The 18,699-nt window shown below is 50.1% G+C and overlaps 7 protein-coding genes and 1 non-coding gene across 8 annotated transcripts; 5 read left to right on the top strand and 3 right to left on the bottom strand.

The window, feature by feature from the left end:
- Positions 1-21: 21 nt before the first annotated feature.
- On the bottom strand, positions 22-2,120 carry BO83DRAFT_461920 (sugar transporter; the record flags this gene model as incomplete). The annotated part of the gene is made up of 8 exons (XM_025537274.1): positions 22-219; positions 323-513; positions 623-973; positions 1,037-1,257; positions 1,306-1,380; positions 1,430-1,751; positions 1,807-1,863; positions 1,916-2,120. The coding sequence occupies 8 exons, from the start codon at positions 2,118-2,120 to the stop codon at positions 73-75; spliced, it is 1,569 nt and encodes a 522-aa protein (XP_025390232.1). The 3' UTR covers positions 22-72.
- A 428-nt stretch (positions 2,121-2,548) lies between these two features.
- BO83DRAFT_435915 (BNR repeat-containing protein) lies at positions 2,549-3,967 on the bottom strand (the record flags this gene model as incomplete). The annotated part of the gene is made up of 2 exons (XM_025535920.1): positions 3,445-3,967; positions 2,549-3,392 (listed from the first exon to the last, which is right to left on the bottom strand). The coding sequence occupies exons 1-2, from the start codon at positions 3,939-3,941 to the stop codon at positions 2,549-2,551; spliced, it is 1,341 nt and encodes a 446-aa protein (XP_025390231.1). The 5' UTR covers positions 3,942-3,967.
- A 160-nt stretch (positions 3,968-4,127) lies between these two features.
- BO83DRAFT_376848 (glycosyl hydrolase family 79 C-terminal domain-containing protein) lies at positions 4,128-6,586 on the top strand. Its single transcript, XM_025530834.1, has 8 exons — positions 4,128-4,658; positions 4,709-4,828; positions 4,885-5,024; positions 5,104-5,211; positions 5,265-5,633; positions 5,681-5,772; positions 5,837-5,870; positions 5,928-6,586. Exons 1-8 carry the CDS (start codon positions 4,528-4,530, stop codon positions 6,371-6,373), a joined length of 1,440 nt encoding a protein of 479 aa, XP_025390230.1. The 5' UTR covers positions 4,128-4,527; the 3' UTR covers positions 6,374-6,586.
- Positions 6,587-6,931: 345 nt separating this feature from the next.
- BO83DRAFT_357254 (SNG1 family protein) lies at positions 6,932-8,744 on the top strand. The gene is made up of 3 exons (XM_025529238.1): positions 6,932-7,186; positions 7,242-8,318; positions 8,368-8,744. The coding sequence occupies exons 1-3, from the start codon at positions 7,057-7,059 to the stop codon at positions 8,517-8,519; spliced, it is 1,359 nt and encodes a 452-aa protein (XP_025390229.1). The 5' UTR covers positions 6,932-7,056; the 3' UTR covers positions 8,520-8,744.
- A 258-nt stretch (positions 8,745-9,002) lies between these two features.
- Positions 9,003-9,110, bottom strand: BO83DRAFT_t106. Its single transcript has one exon. It is a non-coding gene; the product is annotated as a tRNA-Met (tRNA).
- Positions 9,111-10,497: 1,387 nt separating this feature from the next.
- BO83DRAFT_376846 (flavin-containing monooxygenase) lies at positions 10,498-12,661 on the top strand. The gene has a single exon (XM_025530833.1). The coding sequence runs from the start codon at positions 10,520-10,522 to the stop codon at positions 12,185-12,187; it is 1,668 nt and encodes a 555-aa protein (XP_025390228.1). The 5' UTR covers positions 10,498-10,519; the 3' UTR covers positions 12,188-12,661.
- Positions 12,662-14,274: 1,613 nt separating this feature from the next.
- BO83DRAFT_376844 (citrinin biosynthesis transcriptional activator CtnR) lies at positions 14,275-16,824 on the top strand. Its single transcript, XM_025530832.1, has 5 exons — positions 14,275-14,988; positions 15,041-15,245; positions 15,294-15,819; positions 15,872-16,366; positions 16,418-16,824. The coding sequence occupies exons 1-5, from the start codon at positions 14,775-14,777 to the stop codon at positions 16,637-16,639; spliced, it is 1,662 nt and encodes a 553-aa protein (XP_025390227.1). The 5' UTR covers positions 14,275-14,774; the 3' UTR covers positions 16,640-16,824.
- A 254-nt stretch (positions 16,825-17,078) lies between these two features.
- On the top strand, positions 17,079-18,533 carry BO83DRAFT_397272 (monocarboxylate transporter; the record flags this gene model as incomplete). The annotated part of the gene is made up of 2 exons (XM_025533180.1): positions 17,079-17,191; positions 17,240-18,533. 2 exons carry the CDS (start codon positions 17,079-17,081, stop codon positions 18,531-18,533), a joined length of 1,407 nt encoding a protein of 468 aa, XP_025390226.1.
- Between the last annotated feature and the right edge of the window lie 166 nt (positions 18,534-18,699).

Genomic DNA, 18,699 nt, shown 5'->3' with positions numbered 1-18,699 from the left:
ACAACGTAAATCATAACCAGTCTCATACCTTCTCAAGCACCTCATCCAATAATTGAAACTACTCAATCTATCCTACCGAGCCACTTCAATCTCCTTCGCCTCGGCCTTCTCCTTTTCCTTCTCATCCAAAAACTCCTCCGCCACCGGATTAGCATGACTAACCACTGCATCCTTCCCATCAAACAGCAGCGCCATCTGCTCCAGACTCGGTCCTTTGGTCTGCAAATATACCATAGTATTAGCCACCATCGCCACGATGTCGAACAAGAGCATGTGCATATATCATATATAGGGGTGTGGAAGGGACAGAATGAACACCAACCTCAATAAAGAAGAAATACACCACCACAAACTCAACAATAATCCACCCCACATAGAAGAAATAATACTTCCATGCGAAGGCATCGATCCCCAGTGGATTCACATACGTGTTGAAGGCCCCTGTGGCGCCGGTGACGAGCCAGAAAAGAGCGATGCCTTTAGCGCGGATGGAGTAGGGGAGGATTTCGACGACTGTGTTTGTCAGTTAGCTATTGCTTTGACCATTTATGTATGTCTAATTGAGATCTTTTTTGTGGTCTAGAAGGGGCCATAAGAGGCATTTGGGATAGATAGTACTAACCGTAGAGCATCATCGCGCCCGTCCAACCAAGATTATGTACTCCGTTGTATATATAAATAAAAGCGACAGTGGCGTACGATGCAGACTGACTACCTGTTTCGACGAACACGCCCGTGCAAATCGTGATGAGCGCAAAGACGAGCCAGATGAGTCCCATGGACCAGAGCAGGAGAGGTCTTCGTCCGACTCGGCCAGGAAGGAAGGCAAAGGCTAGTGCACAGGCGAAACTGAACATTTGGCTTGTTGCGGTGATCAGGGTCGTGTCGACCTCGGCGGTTATTCCGGCGGATTTGAGCATGCTGCTGAGGTAGTAGCTTATTAGGCCGTTGCCGGACCATTGTTTGCAGATTCCTGGTTGTCTCTCGCATTAGGTGGTGATGGTGGTGGTGGTGGGTTTGGGGTAGAGGAACTCACCACACCATATGAGGATGAACGAGCGCCATCTGTTTCCGCGGGTGTTAATGAGTTCTTTCCAGGAGGTCTTCTTGGCTGCTATCTCGAGTTCGATGGTCTCTTTCATCTCTTGGTATTCCTGTTGCACTACGATGTCCTGGGCATCGCCGTTGCCGTGGTATTTGGCTAGGATGGCGAGGGCGGCTTGTTCGCGGCCGCGGCTGATGAGCCAGCGGGGTGATCTATGGCTGTTAGGAATTAATTGGGAATGAGGACTTGCTATGGCTTACTCCGGAAGAATGAATGCTCCAATTACTTGGATTATTGATGGAAGCGCTTGGAAGACGGTGGGAATGCGCCATGCCCTATCTTTGATGAGGATGAGGAAGTATGGTCTCGGGCAGGTGGGCTTACCATGCACTTGCAAGTCGGAATGATCCAAATGTAATCCACGCCGCGATGATAGATCCAGCACTGTAAGTAGTGTTGGACATCGAAGTTGCTGTCGCTCGATGGTCTGGGTAGGCTAGTTCACCCATCCATACTGGCCCGATCGCAGCAACTACTACACCCCCCATGCCTAGAAGCAAGCGAGCTGCGATAAAGAGACCTGCACTGGATGCACCAGTAGCCATTCCGGTGCCAGCAAGGCATAGGATAGCGCCGAAAAACAGGCAGTATCTGCGACCGAGCCTATCGGAAATGAAGGAAATGAAGACAACGCCGACGATATTGCCTGAGATTGTAGTTAGACCAATAACGAGATCGTCGAGATCAGTGTACTGTATCACCTATCCAGTACATAGCGCTCATGGCTCCCAGAAGGCTACCATGAGGGTGATTAAAATCTGCACTGCATGTTCAGTCAACGGACTAGTACAAATACAATACTTGACATACCCTCCTGCCAAACACTCAGCTCTTGCACATTATTGATCAAGGAAGCATCGTAGCCTTGAGTAAACTCGCTGAACATGAGAAAAAACAGCATCAAGTTCAGCTTTCGTAGACCGGTGTCCTTCCACCATGGCCCTTGCTTGTTGCTCACCACCGTGGTGTCCTCAAGCGCTCTGCGATCGATGGGCTTCCGCGCACTTACTGCCATGATGAAGTCGGGTTGGTTAACGATATCCCCCAATACTGCCACCAACTCCCATTAAGAAGATATATACGGAGTTTGTAGCAGATCCTGTGGAATGCGATGTCTAATCAAGACAAGCTTGCCCAGGCTATTATCCGGGGCCAAAACCTGGGGGAACTGCGGGGCTGATCGTGCAGATCTCTCCCCCAGGTTGCATGAGAGGTTCGGCCTAAAGCAATCCGAGGCGGCTGGAAAACACCATGCGAGCAGCTCAGACAGCTGGTGGCGATCTCCTGATTCTCCTGTTGGTGGAAAATGTATTCCTAGTGCGAGTGACTGCGTCGCCACGGGCAAGGGCTGACATGAAATTGACTTTCGTATTGAAGGCTTCCACTAGGATTGCTGCTACTAATTACTGCTTCTCTTGCTTTTCAATACTTATCACATGCTCCTCATTGCGCCAGGTTATTGACATCGAATTGTAGCACGGCCACCTTCCTTTTACCTACCTCATTGTCTCTCAATATGAGAATAGACAGAAGCCCAAATTTTGTAAAGGCTTCTTCGTCGATCAGCGGCTCTCCACTGTATCCATGTTCTCTCCATACTACACTCATTTCTCCATGTACACCAGTCATACTCCTCCGCGCAATCAACAGTTCACTCTCCGTATTCGACGGAAGTATGAAGAAGACAGCATTGAGCTTCTCGCTATGGACAAGTTTGCCCCGAGGTCCGGTAGGCGTAGGATATATGTCAGGTAATGCGAAGAAACTCCACTGAGTGTCCGATGGGGAGCGGTAGTAGTGCATCCATGTTTCCTTTCCGGTGGTGTTCTCTCGGTTCAATACATGCACCCCTCCCTCGGAGTCAACGTACTGTGCCTCCTGATTCATGATACCGCTGTTTCTAGGGATATCCCTAACGAGTAGCCGGCTATCTTGGGACTCGAGTCCGGTCCCTGGACGTGCTGACAAGATAGCCACTGACTTTTGGTTTGACCCGCTCCATGTAGTGCCATTATCCCGACTATATGCATAATATAGTCCTTCGTTATTCTCGGGGCCATTAGGCCCAGCTTGCGCTTTGTGGGCTGTGGAAGCACGGTCGTCCGCTCCTTCATACTCGATAAAGTGTCGGTTAGTCCAAGTAACGTGAAGACTATCCGTTGATAGACTATAAGATATTCCATTTGGATACGGGTTACACTGTCTTCCAATTAGATAGGTTCCCAGTTGGACGAATTGCGCAGTGTCAGGACTGTAGCGATATAGGACATCGGAGCCGGCACCTGCTCTACGAGCTGATCGTCAGATTCTGCTACTCCCGAGCTTTGCATATTACATACTTTCCAATGCGACACTCAAAGTACATGTCTTTTTCTGCAGGTATGAATCGTGGATATGTAACGTCCAACAGACCGTCGCAGCCGGGTAGATGATCTAGAATCGGGCTGAAGTTGTTTGCCGTCCAACTCGACTCGCTTGGGTCGGCTGCCAGACCTGGTCGCGAGATGCGATATTTCAGCGCATCGCAGTGATGATCAAACGACACATGAATCGTTCCATCACCAGCACAGATCCCGATAGATATGGTATTATGTCCGTCATCGGTCGTCTGGTTGTAATCTTCGAAAGTCAAGTATTGCCAGTCGGATGAAGGGTCTTGAACATCATGGCGTGCAATCGTAACTCTTCTAGGGTCCGATCCTTCCCACGAGGTATAAAAGGCCACATACTGGATGCTGCCCGAAGTTGTGATTGCTGACTGCTGATAGGCACAGGCATTTAGGCGGTGCGTGGTATCGGGGTCGTCCCCAAGAGCAGTAATTGATGGAACAGTCATAATTGATTAGTAGTAGCAGACACGTCCTGGTAGTTTTGCTCGGGTGATATGCGGACTCTTCGATGGGTGGTAGACTCTCAGCTAAAGAACTATGCGATTTCTCGAGGCACGTGAACTGGCCTGATCGGGATCGAGAGAAGACTGCGGCAGAGCATTTTCCCTCCCAGCATCTCTTACCCTTTCTCAAACCGCTCTTGCACAACACCATTAAGAACATGGCTATTAGCTGGTCGCCAGTCCAGCTGATGTTTGGTGGAAGAACTCCTGATCCATTCGTCACTGCCCCGCCCCCGCAATAACAGCGATCTCCGCCGGTGTCCATCGATGCCTGGCCATTCACCGATCGTCTTCAATAGACTCTGTCGATGTTTGATCGCCCCCTCACCTCAATTTATCCGAGCTGGCTCCATAATAACCGAGGGCACCTCCGGTGGATGTATGGGCTCGAGGAGTCGATTCGGTCGACTGCGGCAATTGAAATACGGAGTTTCTGGAGACCATTGAGCAAGTACTCCCTTGCTAAGAGCAGAGATAAGATCGCTTTATGTACAGTTCAATTGGGATCCTAGTCATGTCTGGCATCAAAATGAATGCTCTCATTGCTCCAGCTCTTCTGCTGATTGCTGGAAGCGGAGTCAATGGCCTCGGTTTTGAAATTCCATCATCAGCTCCAACAAACTCCAGTGGTCAGCTAGACGCTGCTCCTGTAGGCGTTTCGTACGTCAACCTGTGTTACTGCAAGAGACCTGATTTCTGATAATAATAAGATTCGAGTTTTTTGCCTTCCCAGAGTACTTCCAGCAACTACCCTTGACAAATTTTTGTTTGGGACAACTGCACGATGCATCGGGATCTTACTCGCCCGTTCGAATTGGAGGCACAACGCAGTGAGATAACCGCGGCGTCTTCGTACTGCAAGTTATCGTACTAAGTCTTCTACAAGAGATCGCGCGACCTACAATGCCTCTTTATCGTCAGCAGTCTCATACAGCGTTGACTCGCCGGATGATGCACCAGAGACACTCACATTCGGTGACTCATTCATGGAAATAGCTGGTTCTTATGAAGGATCAGTGACCATTGGTATGCCATTGATAGCAAACATGATTGAATCGCGAATTCCCTTACCGGGCTCATAGCAAGGATGCTGAGATACGCTCAGGGCTTAATAGACGGCTGGACAATATCGACAATACAATCGCCGCAGCAAAGGTCGCCAAATCAAAGGTTGCTACTCTTTATGCTATTGAGCTCGGAAACGAACCGAACTGTACGTTCACTGTATGTACTTACTTTCGGAACAGGCGCGCTAACTCTTGTCAGTCTTCACTTCAAGTGATCCAATCGCGGATGGTAAGTCATGGACGGCTGCAGCTGATGCAGCTTCGCAGGTCTTGTGGCAAGCATCTGTAGGCAGCGCTTTGGACGAAACGTCATTCGCCCAAGCTGGTGTCTTCTTCGGCGTGGGTACATTCAATGTGAGCAATTTAGCCCAGAAAGAGGAAGAAGCCGATACCACCCAATACGTGCGCTCTTTCTGCCACCATTACTATCCGCAATCCGCGTCTACCGCGGACCTAGATGAATTGATGAGCCATACCGAGATAGTGGAGGGAGTGTCAGAGTTTCAGAGCCAAGTAGTGGCTGCACAGGAGCTCGACAAAGATTTTGTCATGGGAGAAACGAACTCGGGTATGTCTCGCCCAGCACGTGCCTGACCAAATGCTAAATAACGCCAGCGACCGGTGGAGGTGGTGGTATTAGCCCTACCTTCGGTGCCGGGCTTTGGATCCTGGACTACGTCATGCAAGCCACCATTCTAGGTGTTAAAGTAGGCCTACCTGCCATCAACCCCGGATCTAGAACGAACGAGCCTTTTGATCTGACTTTGACAGCAATTATTCTTCCACCAAGGAACAATTGGCAACTGTACGTATCTCATGTTGTTGCTTATGTCTGGTTGGCGCAAGTTAACCCATGGTACAGGCCCGTATTGCTGGTGGGACGAATCGGTGAATGCGCCATTCTACGGCGCCTATACCGCCGCCCTTGCCCTCTCTGGTGCCTCCAAAGTCGCCCAGCTAGACACCGGGAATAGCCGGTTCGCAGCATACGCCTTCTACGATAGCAGTGACCAGCCCGTTCGCGTACTGCTGTACAACTCGGAGTATTATACCTCAGGGACACGGAGCAGCGTGAGCGTGACACTGAGTGGCATTCCCTCGACATCCACTTCCGTATCCGCGTTGCGATTAACTGGAGACGCCACAACAACGACCGTCGGGGAGGGGGCGATCACCGTCGGAGGACAGACTTTTGCGAACGCGACATGCGAATTACAGGGCACAAAGGATATGGAGACGACGCAAGCAACAGCAGGACGGGCGACATTCACTGTCCAGGCATCCGAGGCGATGCTTATTTATTTGTAATCTGAAAGGAGCACAAGCAGCGTTATGCCCGGTCGTATCAGATAAGATTGGAATGCACGGGACAAACCAAGCTGGGCCTGCTAGGGGTAATCCCGGGTCTAGCCAGTTCCCTTAAAAACATAGCCGGAATTTCCGCTTGGCTCGGCTCAGCCGAGAAATGACCGGGTCTAACATTCTGCCAGTCACCTCACCGCCCACTTCAGACCACGCCGAGCCTTATCATGATCAAGCGTCTTGTTTTATAAGTGCGTATTTAAGCATGAGAATATGCACTCTTTATAAGGTAGAAGACCTCATCGTGGTCAAGTTAGAAAAAGGTTGTTCCCGTTGTTAGCGTTAGACCACGCATGCCGAGCTGTAAGCCCGAGAACGAACTTCTTACACTTTCGCGCTCCGAAAAGGCGAACTCTGGTCTCGGAATTCGATTATTACCCTATTCGGATAATTTCCCGGATTCGCCGTTGCCGACTTCTGATAGCGCTCAGTGAGCCACCGGAGGAAAATGGTTGCGATGGGTACCAGGCTGATCATGGACTCTTTTAAATCTGTCCATCGCGCCGCTGGGCCTCCTTGGCGTCGGATGGCATCATATTCTTATCTGCTGTGGTTTTCCCTCTTTCCTACGCTACCCTTACCATTCCTCCTCACACTTCGGCCTTGTGTCCTTGTACTCGGGCCACAGTATGGGCTCCGACAAAGTCCAGATGGTCGAGGCTGGCGACAAGGCTGAGGCCCCTCCTGCGGCCGTCTCTTTCTTTGATCCTGCACTTAAAGCTGCTCGTCGCAACGTGTTCTTCCAGTGGGGCCGGACAGGTTGGTGCTAAACCCTTAGATTATGACTACTTCTTCTCTAATTGTTAATCTACAGTTTTACTGCTCTGTGTCTTCATCCTTTGCATTCTATCCCTGTTCTGGGCCGTACAATTTCAGGTGGCGTCCCGGTTTCCTGCTCTAACTGTTTGGGTTGTCGACTTCGATGGCCAGTTGGAGCCCTACCGAAATGAGACTCCAATCGTGGGCCCTGCCGTGACTGACGTCGTGAACCAAATACTTGACTCAAGCAGCGAGCATCTAGGTTACATGATCAAGTCTCCTGCAGAGTTCCATAATGACCCCTGGGCTGTGCGCCAGTCGGTGTACGACGAGCACGCTTATGCAGCTGTTATTGTCAACTCTAATGCCACTGCTCTTCTTCGCAACGCTGTCACTAACGGAAACTCATCCTACGACCCCTACGGTGCGGCGGAGTTCGTCATGATCAGTGCACGCGATCCGAGCACATATTACAACTACATCATCCCCTTTTTATCCGATCTAGACTTGGCCGTCCGGTCGTACTTCGGACCGCGCTGGATACAGACCGTCGCGCAGGAAGGGTACAACATCAGCAAAGTGCCACAGGCCATCAACCCGGCAATTGGATTCACCTCCATTGACCTTCGACCCTTCGCGCCCGCCGTCATCACTCCGGCCGTGAGCATTGGTCTCATCTATCTGATCATTCTTGCCTTCTTTAACACTCCGTTCATGATGCCCATACACATCCAATTCATCAAGGGCAACCATCCTCCGCTGAAAATCCCACAGTGGCTCCTGTGGCGCATCCTGTCCAACATTGGCACATACTTCTTCCTATCGCTCTTCTACTCTTTCGTGTCACTGGCCTTCCAGATCCCGTTTAGCAACCCCTCCGCACCCGACACTCAGTCCGCCAACAACCCCAATGCCTACGGCCATGGGTCCTTTGTTGTCTACTGGATGCTGAATTGGGTGGGAATGTGTGCCCTCGGTTTCCCGTGTGAGAACATGGCTATGATCATCGGTCTTCCTTGGAGTGCGCTCTTCCTCATCTTCTGGGTGATTACCAACGTGGCCACTGGCTTTTATGCTTTGGATTTGGCTCCAGGTTTCTTTAGATGGGGTTACGCCTGGCCTCTTCACAGAAGTAAGTTGTTTCCTCATATATCCCAGTTAACCAAGTTAATATATGGTAGTCGTCGAGGCACTCCGCACCATTCTCTTCGATACGCATTCTCGCATCGGGCTTGACTTCGGTGTTCTTTTCGCCTGGGTCGCAGTCTCGATATGTTTGTTCCCATTCGCTGCAGCATTTATGAAATGGAAGGTCAAGCGGGGTTTGGCGTGAAAGGCTCATACACTAGCCCCGGGTATCAAAAGCAATAGACTTTTCTGATGTTGTTTGGCGAGCATATATAGAGGTTCTAGGTTTCGGCATGGTATCCTCTTGCTAATACGGTCCGCGGGAATAATGTGGATGGTCATCATTGGGGGATTTCGGTTCTTGAAAATACTTTTTACTAGATAATATAGACACTTATGGAGCCATCACAGTTATGTCTTTCGGTTCAATGAATGCCACGACAATAGTTGCATTGCTTGATAGACTATCGGTTGCTACGCACCACGGGGCTAGGTGGTATTAACGAAACGATACCCGGCTCTGTTGATGATGTAGGAGTTTTAGCTTGCAGGGGATCTTCCAAAGAAAGGAAAAGAAAAGAAAAACAAAACTGAAAGATAGAACATTTACTTATTAGCTGTGTAATACCCCAATCGCACGATGATTGATTGTCACGTGATTTATGATCAAGGAAATCTAAAAAAGAAATGTCCCGAGGGAGGTTCGAACTCCCGGCCTTGGGATCGCATGGAAGTTATGCTTCCACGTCATACTGTAGTATGAGACCCACGTGATAACCAACTACACCATCGAGACACGTTGTTGAAAGTCGCACCAACTATTCGGCCTATATCCCGTGCATGCTGGCTCAGAAGAGATGTTTTGTATGAATGACTATGGGGTGTGGGTTGTGTTCTTTTTGGTGGTTTAATATTAGTGAATGGCTTCAGTATGTTTGAATGCTTATGTATATGTGGGAATATGCTGTATTTTGGTGTTTTTAATCGTTTTTGGTCGATGGTGGAAATCGTGTTTTGTATCGGTTATATATATAGTTGCACTGCCACCGTACTATATACTCCCATATCACAACCACAATGGCAGAATCCAAGAAAGCTTGAATCGGCTACCCCGGGCCGAGACATGTTTAGTCCCTATGGCCAGGGAAACGGATTAAAATTATCTACTACTACTATAGCACGCCATGGCATGCATCTATGCAGGCCAGAATATAGACCCGCAGAGTTAGGGGAGTGTTTTCAGAACCCCATCACAATGCTGGTCAAGATACGTTGGAGAAGCCAGTCAAACCAATTGGATGACTCTGAAGCTTCTGGAAGTCGAATTTAAGGTGGGTGTGTCATGATCCTTATCCAACCACTAGCTATGTGGCCAACATTGGAAATGGGGGGTGTATTTTTGATTCGGTACTGAACAGCAAAATTCAGGTCAATCGTCTCGCCGGGTTCATATTGAGAAGGTCGTGAAGGTGCTTTTATCCCTTCATTGTGCACCATCAATCCTGCATATGGAAAGAAAACACCCTGGCAGCAATACGTTTCAGACGTCAAGGGGGCCGGACCGCCAAGTGTGGGGTTAAAGGGTGACACCAATTTTCCTCGATAGAGACAACAAATATGTGATAACGACCTTTCCCGTGCGCCAATGTTTCGCTAGTGCTTATCAATGCCGGGTGACAAATAGTTACACAATCAAGGCTGCATATTATCGAATCCTTCCCTCACGTGGCTTCTTCGAGAGGGTGGTTGTACGCATTTGCTTGTACGACAACAAGCGTTGTGTTCGAAGCTACTAGGGCCAAGCTGTCAGCAGGGCCCCAAACTCGATAAAGCACCATAACCACCAAGCGAAGGGGCTGGGCAATAATTTACCACCGGTCATTTCTCACTATTTTCCACTTTATTAGGACTGAGTGGCGAAAGCCGAGGACGGCCGTCAGGCGTCCAATGTGAGCATGCACCTAAAACCCGCACCGCAACATGACATCACCACCCTAGTAAACAACAATCTCTCCAACGGCCCATATTCAGAGATTGGTGGACATGTCACAGAAATACCTGGGGTTATCACACCAATCACACCATAGACCCTCGGCGATGGCGGAGCGGTCGCATTACTGCATATACCGGCTGTTTCCTTCCCATTGACATTTTGAAGAGTCTCCTAGCCATCACTTCCTCGCCTTTTAGCTGCCTGCCACATATATGAACCCCCCTAGAATTGATATAGGTATGGCCCACATTGTAAATCCTCCAGACTCCCGCCCTGCCAGATATGATGTCCTCATAATAGGTGCTGGGTTTTCGGGAATATTTATGTTATATCACCTTCGCAAACTAGGCTATTCATGCCGAATCTACGAAACAGGGACTGAATTAGGAGGGACGTGGGCAAATAACATCTATCCAGGTGTCAGGGTCGATTCGGAAAGCTGGATTTATCAGCTGTCTATGCCGGAGGTTTGGGAGGATTGGTCGTGGAGCGAAGTTTACCCCTCCGGCCAGGAGCTGCGTCGGTATTTTGCCCATGTCGATAAAAAGCTCCATATCAAGAAGGATGTGGACTTCCAGGCCAAGGTAGTGAAGGCACAGTTCGTCCGAGAAAAGAGCTGTTGGCGCACCGAAACGGAGGATGGTCGAGTCACTGAATCTCAATTCCTCTTACCATGTACAGGACTTACATCGAAGAGCTACACGCCTGCTTTTCCTGGGATAGAGAGTTTCAAGGGCGAGATCTATCACTCCGAATACTGGCCAGAGGAAAGCGTCAATATCCAAGGGAAGAAAGTGGCAGTGATAGGCACAGGCGCAACAGGAATTCAGATTATTCAAGAGTGGGCAAAAGAAGCAGGCACTCTGACGGTTTTTCAAAGAACACCCAACCTGGCTTTGCCCATGCGACAGCTTCAACTTCCCCAAGACCAGGAGGTCATCAGGTCCATGTATCCGCACGTCTTTCGAGACCGTGGTAAGACCTTTGCGGGCTATGTAGCAACGCAAGTACCCACACGGACATTTGACGTTTCACCCGAGGAGCGTGAGGCTATTTATGAATATGCATGGAAAAAGGGCGGTTTTAATTACATTCTTGGAACATATATCGATAACTTGACCGATCTGCAAGCAAACCGTGCCTTGTACGACTTCTGGGCTCAAAAGACGCGTTCGAGAATCCACGACCCCAGAAAGCGGGACCTCCTGGCACCGTTGGATCCACCACATCCCCTTGGAGCGAAACGATCGGCACTGGAACTGAATTACTACGAAGTGTTCAACCAGCCGAACGTCCACTTAGTCAATGTGCGCGAGGAGAAAATTGTTGAATTCCGGCCCCACGGTATTGTCACAAGCAGTGGAGCCTACCATGAGCTTGACGCGGTCGCATTGGCGACTGGGTTTGATGGTTTGACGGGGGGCTTGACAAACTTAGGTCTTCACAGCACGGAGGGCATATCCCTGAAGGAAGAATGGAAGGATGGAGCAAAAACATACTTGGGTTTGACGCTTAGCGGATACCCCAATCTGTTCTACATGTGCGGAGTGCATGGACCGAGCGCACTTAGCAATGTACCCTCGACTATTGAAGTACAGGGTCAGATTATCATCGATACAATCCAGAGAATGCGGGCCAATCGACTGGCGTCTATCGAGGCTACACCAGAGGCAGCAGACTCATGGACCAAATGGGCGGATGAAATCGCTAACGCGACACTGTTTACTCGGGCGGACTCTTGGTATATGGGCGCCAATATACCAGGGAAGAAGCGGCAGATGCTTAATTTTTGTGGTGGGATACCGGCATACAAACAGGCTTGTACCGAGACTCTGGAGAATTGGAAGGGGTTCAAGACTGTACAGATGGCGAATCTTTGAGGAAATTTGGGAAGACTTCATGCGGATTTTTTGGGCAAGTGAACGTGAGATCAACTGTCCTCCGCGAGTCAGCCCAGGCTGTCAACCCTTCTCCAAACGCAATGAAAGCACGAGCGGCAGAGATTGGTCTCCCTAGAAAATACAGGGAATCTAGCCTTGCCCTTGTTGGGAAACGCGGAACTCTCCCGAGAAATTTTTTATACGGTGATCAGCAATAAGATGGTACTAACCAAAGACATATTGAAGGACCAATAATTTGACACGGTTAATCATCGATCGAATGGATCCGCGGGGAAAAGCATGGGTTCCTCTGGTGTGTCTTGCGGGATGATCACCCGAAACATCATGGCTATAGTACGGGTAGGCGGCGGGAGACATGACACTTCTAGGACCTAGCGTGAAAGGAAGCTATAGTGGTAAGGTGATAGAAATCATAGGCCAGGGAAGCTATTTCCTCGGAGAATGGATTTGTGAGGCATTTCCGGAATCAAGTGGGCTACTAGTAGGAACAATGCATTGATTCAACATGCGGCTGACTCGCACGATTTTTCTATTAGTGTGATAGACTGCTAGTCAGCTACCTAAGAGTTCCACTAGACCGAGAGCTGAGCTGAATTTGTTTGGTTTTTTTTTTTTTTTTTTTTTTTAAATTGATTTTTTCTTCTTCCCCAATCCCAGCCCATTTCTCCAATTGCAACAATGGCCTTGTCGGGGCGTGGCCTGAGGTTTCTGTAGGCCTCCCATGTCCGACCACGTGTACTTCCAGAAGCATCTCCTCTTTCCTTTCCTCTTGCACTTTACCTCAATAGGCCAAAAATTAGAAACCTCTCTCCACACCCACCACACATATTGTATTCTAGTTCACGGCCTGCACTGCACACCAAACAATGTACGCTATGTCCATATCGCGATCAAGCAATCCCGAGAGAGTTATTAAATTAACAGGGGCCGCGGTCACTGACATCTTGCCGTCTATGGTAGCTTTTGGGTGTAACCGGTGGATCGTGTTGTTCAGCCCTATGAAGCGGATTTTAAGTTATTAGAAATAAACCCTCATAACAGCAACCTTCGGAATTGCCTTTCCGGAATACATAGTGGGAGACATGTAAGTGGAAAAAGACATGGTCTTTTGACCCCGGTTGATGGTGGCCAACTGAAGATAAGCTGCAAAGGAAATATGGAAGTAGCAGGGATTTGAAATCAACTCATACCGTCATTAGGAATCATCAGAACCCAGCAAAAGCCGAAGATATCCACCCATTTGCGACGATCTCTTTCCCAGATGCACGAGGCCCACCTGAGCTACTACACCCCTTTTTGGGAGTATCTCCGAAATTCTCCAGCACGCTCTCACATTAAGTATCCCCGGGAATACGCCAATCTTTCTAGCCTGCACGTTTAAAAGCTAACCGCTGCACGCAGGATAGAGTGTGCAGCTCCAGCAATGCGAATACGGTTTGTCCGGTTTGCCGGAAGAACAGACTTATTTTTAAATCCAAACCAAGATGAGGAAATAAACGTATACGGAATACAAAGATATCTATTACACTATAGGCAACATATATCCAATCGGCATCCATTTTATAAGCTCTATCTCTTCGAATACTACACTCCATTATTCCATTAATGCGGAAACCATTTTGTTCGTCCATCGACAAATACGACATGCACCCTGAAATGTATTAGCTCAAGGCTGCTAGTGCCTTTCATCAACGAAAAAGTAAGATGGGAATCGACTCATCATTTAGGATTGTGGGAATAAACTATTGACAAACTTATGCAGCCACCTTGGGTCTCAGTTGCGGTGTGCAATGACCTTGCAGTATCATGACTAGCCTCCTACACCCGTCACCTCAGCTGAAACGGAAGCTGAGTCAAGTGTTCCGGCCGCATTCTCCGAAACTCATCACGCAGTAGCCGCTGCATTACCGATCCTGGGAATTTTGCCATGACCCTAGAAAAGCTTAGTCTTATTGACTGGAGATACCAGCGGAAGAGATCATTGGATAGATGTAGCCTGCGCAATAATTGATTTGCGGCAGGTATATAGCCTGCGAATGGTATTCTTTCAAAAAGAACCCTCGCCGGTGCATAATTTACCTTACGGATCTTCATACAATCTATTCCAAATCATCATGATCGAACTTCCGTGACGAGGTCTAGGATTCTGGCATGCAGACGAGCCCGGGAGCGCCGATCTCTATGGATCTGAGTTCTATGACACTGCTTGTGCTGGCCTCGCTCGGGTTTCCGCAACAGGCAAAGCCCGTCAAGGATTACCCTTTCATGCTTATCTGCAAATTGCATATGGCGCTAATCATGTATTGGAAGCACATTTACTTGAACACCAGCTCAGCTACTAGCCCTTCTGCCCCCGCCCCCGCCCCTTTCATTTTGAAGGATGTCCTATAGCTCGGAACATAAAGCGCACTAACCGGCTCGGCATGGCTTGTCGTCTTTCAGTGGGAGCCAAGATCTACTTAGGGTTCCTGTGTCGCAGCTAGGCATATATCCGTCCATCACCACCTGATGCAAACGGCACACGTGCATTCCCTTGTTTGACTCAACATTCGCCTACGCACCAGCTATGTCCAGCCCTTCGCCTTCCAGTGATCAACCTCAATCTCGCAATCGCCCTGGCTCTGCATGCGCAGAATGCCGTCGCCGAAAGATGCGCTGTGATGGGAATCATCCTCAATGCATTAATTGTTCTAACGCGGGCATAACATGTGTCTTTAACCCGCAGCCTACCCGCCGGGGTCCCAAGAAAGGCCATCTGAAAACCTTGCAGGTGCGTATCGGTGAGTAGTATGCTCTACTCTGGAAAATATCAACAGAGACTTATGGGAACAGCGAATCTCGAGAATATACTGTTTGGACAGACACAAGATCCCGTGTCCGCAGACACATCCACAAGCGGTGATGTTGCTGCGCAACCCACAGTGCATGGCTGGACTGGGGAGCCCCAGTTAAATGTACTTCTCAACGAGTTCAACGCCCCTGCGGGAGCACCAAGCGTAGGGACAGTGCCGGTTTCGAACTTATTACATGCCGAACTGTAGGTATCATGATTCCTTTTTCCGTGATGTTATGCTGAGCAAGCAAGTGACCAGTTGTACTTTGATCGTGCACACGTTTTCGTTCCCATTCTCAACGCACGGCGCTACCTTTCCTGGACCAGGGATTCCAACAAGTCTGTATCGAGAAGATGCTTGCAGTACGCCATGTGGACGATAACTACATCCATGTCTGCCCAGCTGGAGCATCTATGCGAGCCCCTATACCAGTGTGTTCGGCAGCTCCTCGGCTATCTACAACTAGTAGATGGAGATTCCGAAATTGACCAAATAGAGCATGTTCAGGCTTTACTGATACTTGCTGTTTACGAATTCACTCACCATAACTTCCGTCGCGGGTGGGTGAGCGCCGGTCAGGGCATCCGACTTGTGCAGCTGATGGACCTGCACAAGCTTGATCTTGATAAGGGGGACAATACAGGATCTCACCAAGCAAACCCATTCGAGGACCTTGTCTGGGCGGAGGAGAAGCGTCGTGTCTTCTGGGTAGCGTACATTCTGGACCGACTTATCTCCTTGAGACACGAGAGCCCGCTGACCTTTGACGAGCGAATTGTATGTCATGTCGATGCTTTGATTGCCGGCGTACCTAGCTGATGGTTGACAGATTGCGACACGATTACCCGCGAAAGAGGAGACCTTCCAGACAGGTCAGCTAAGCCAGATGACGGGCTTTCTCTCGAAGACCATCGTTGAAGATAGACCTCTCCTCAGAGCAGAGCTTTCGGAAATGGTCATTCTAGCTTCACTTTGTGGGAAGACGGTATTGCATCGACAGCAGGCAGAAGCTGAGCAAGCCGACAGCGGCATATCCAACAGCTTCTGGGAGCGACATCGCTGGCTAGACGCTGTACTAGTCAAGAAGAGTCGGACCATCTCGGCAGTCCAGTCAGTTACGCCCACTTTGCCAGCCGAACCGGTGTCTCTCACCCCTAATCTTATGATACAATCGGCTATTCTATACCACTGTATGACGCTGGAGCTAGTGGCTCGTGCGACTGAGAATAGCGAGACGCTGCGACAATGTCGACAGCGGGCGCTCCTAACTGTACAGGAGATTATTCGCCTGACAGAGGCGGTGTTACAGCTGAGTTACTTCGAGGTGACTTGCAACGTTCTCCTTCATTTAGCTAGCTATACTGATGTCCGATAGATCTCCCCGTTCACACCGCTTCCCATACTTCTCTGCGCCCAAGTGCTCATGATGTATCAAGAAACAGATGCCTCGTGCGTGCTGCAGCTGCAGGAAGTTTTAGGTATGGTGCAAAATTTGGCGAATAATAATTATCTTTGCCGGGAATGGGTTAATCAACACTCTGATCTGTATGATCTCGAACCCGACTTTGTCCTTGCTGAGGAGGAGAGCCATGGTTAGGTTTGTCGATATTGTACATACATCTTTTATGGAAAGCTGCTCAGCCTTATACGCTACGGGATCCGGAAGCTCGCTTGGGTTGGCCTTGTGACGTGCAGTACCATGACGAAAATGGCTCACGGTGAATGTGCAGCCAATGAAGGTAGTTGAGGCGTGGGACTGCCGGATCGCTAAGAGATCGGCTCAAATATTGGCTTTGATGGGGGGTGGTCAGGCGGCTTCATCCGCCTATAATATACCTGGTATACCCCGGATCCGCAGCGCCGGTAAATGAAGCTGTGAGATTGCCGTGTGCGGCGGGCTGATGCTTTAGCCGCGGAAACGAGACTCGGCAAGCAACCGTTTTATCAGATCAACTTTAATAAGGCTTGGTTGGATCGATCGATCCACCTTGTGCTTCTCATGGGTAGTCATGGCGTGCCAGGAGATAGAAGTAGAAATGTCTGATCGCTCCCGGTCGGCGGCTGAGCAGGAGTCATCCTTGCCGCAGAATGCGGACCGGGCTTTGAATAGCAGGAGTGAGCCTGTTCCTGAACCGGTTTATCCCCAATGGTAAGAGCTCACCAATCTACAACAAGTCCGATGGTTCTGACAGCCAAGGCACTATGTCGCCGTCGTGGCAGCCGGATTCATCGTGATGATCACGACCTGCGCTTTCGTGTTCTCCTTTGGAGTCTACCAATCCCTCTATGAAGAGATGGCCCGCGAACCGAACACTCCTTTTACCGGAAGCACAACTGCGCTCATCGACCTGATCGGCACACTGGCCATTGCGTTAATGTCGATGGCCGGCCCTTTCGCCATGTCCTGGGCGAAGCTCTTCTCCCCACAAGCCGTGATCATCGCCGGCGGCTGGGTATTCGGCATCGCCTACATCCTCGCCAGTTTCAGCAAGGCTCTATGGCACTTTGCTCTGACACAAGGCTTACTCCTGGGCATTGGCACCTGCATGGCCTACGTTCCCACCATGGCAGTCGCCCCAACCTGGTTCAGCAAACGTCGCGGCCTCGCCATGGGAATCATCATCTCGGGGACCGGAGTGGGGGGCATGATCTGGCCGCCTGCACTGCGGGCCATGATCTCCCATGTGGGCTTCCGCAACGCCCTGCGCATCTCAGGCTGCATCTCACTGACGACCGTTACCGCCGCCGGCAGCATCCTGCGCTGGGAGCCCAAATTCCACGAACAAGTCAAACTGCAAACAGCCGGATCATCCAGCAGCCGCTCCCACCCTCGTCCCAAATGGGTCCGACTCTTCTCCGTCCCGCTCGTTAACTGGCGTGTAGCCCGCTCCAAACGCTTCACGGCCCAAGCCCTCGGCTGTTTCCTTCAATCCGCCGGCTACTCCACGCCGCTCTTCTTCTACGCCGCATACGCCCAAGCCCTGGGCTACAGCGCCACGACAGCAGCTAACTTCATCACGCTAAGCAACGCATCGAACTTTGTCTCCCGCATCGTCATCGGCTACGCAGCCGACAAGCTCGGCAGAATCAATGCCCTCGCGGCCACGACGCTTCTCAGCGCCGTCGCCGTCTTCGCCTTCTGGCTGCCCTCATCCCTGGTCTCGAGCGCCGCAGCACATGGACTCTTCATCGTCTTCACGATCCTGTATGGCGCCTTTGCTAGCGCGTATATCTCTCTCTTCCCCGCATCGCTGGTGGAGCTCTTCGGCGTACAGCATTTCACTAGCGTCAATGGGGCGCTGTATCTGGTGCGGGGAGTCGGGGCGTTGCTTGGCACGCCGCTGACGGGGCTGTTGATTCCACGAGGCTCCGCCCTGACGGAGTCGGGGATATATGAGCGGGCTGCTATTACAGTGGGAGTGTTGTTGTTCGCTGCGACGGTGGCATGTTTCTGGGTGCGAGCTGAAGTACATGGGAAATGGCGGGTGTAGTAGCTACCTCAACTCAGCAGAGAGAGAGAGAGAGATAGTAATTAAATCAATGATACATAAGTAACATTACAATCATAGAATTCGAACCGAATCGAATCGAAAATAGTAGAATACATTCAACCCCGAAACCCATCCCCCAACTACCATCATATCATACCCCACCCCC

The sequence above is a fragment of the Aspergillus eucalypticola genome (assembly GCF_003184535.1).
Source record: "Aspergillus eucalypticola CBS 122712 chromosome Unknown BO83scaffold_7, whole genome shotgun sequence".
Taxonomy (NCBI): Eukaryota; Fungi; Ascomycota; class Eurotiomycetes; order Eurotiales; family Aspergillaceae; genus Aspergillus; species Aspergillus eucalypticola.
The sequence above is the reverse complement of the archived record's forward strand: the minus strand, read 5'-3'. Positions and strand labels throughout refer to the sequence as shown.

Coding starts and splice junctions, on each gene's coding strand:
- BO83DRAFT_376848 (XM_025530834.1), top strand. CDS start 4,528: ATGAATGCTCTCATTGCTCCAGCTCTTCTGCTGATTGCTGGAAGCGGA. Junction 5,634..5,680: donor CATGGGAGAAACGAACTCGG/GTATGTCTCGCC, acceptor AAATAACGCCAG/CGACCGGTGGAGGTGGTGGT. Junction 5,871..5,927: donor CCAAGGAACAATTGGCAACT/GTACGTATCTCA, acceptor CCCATGGTACAG/GCCCGTATTGCTGGTGGGAC.
- BO83DRAFT_357254 (XM_025529238.1), top strand. CDS start 7,057: ATGGGCTCCGACAAAGTCCAGATGGTCGAGGCTGGCGACAAGGCTGAG. Junction 7,187..7,241: donor CTTCCAGTGGGGCCGGACAG/GTTGGTGCTAAA, acceptor GTTAATCTACAG/TTTTACTGCTCTGTGTCTTC. Junction 8,319..8,367: donor CGCCTGGCCTCTTCACAGAA/GTAAGTTGTTTC, acceptor AATATATGGTAG/TCGTCGAGGCACTCCGCACC.
- BO83DRAFT_376846 (XM_025530833.1), top strand. CDS start 10,520: ATGAACCCCCCTAGAATTGATATAGGTATGGCCCACATTGTAAATCCT.
- BO83DRAFT_376844 (XM_025530832.1), top strand. CDS start 14,775: ATGTCCAGCCCTTCGCCTTCCAGTGATCAACCTCAATCTCGCAATCGC. Junction 15,820..15,871: donor TGACCTTTGACGAGCGAATT/GTATGTCATGTC, acceptor GATGGTTGACAG/ATTGCGACACGATTACCCGC. Junction 16,367..16,417: donor TACAGCTGAGTTACTTCGAG/GTGACTTGCAAC, acceptor GATGTCCGATAG/ATCTCCCCGTTCACACCGCT.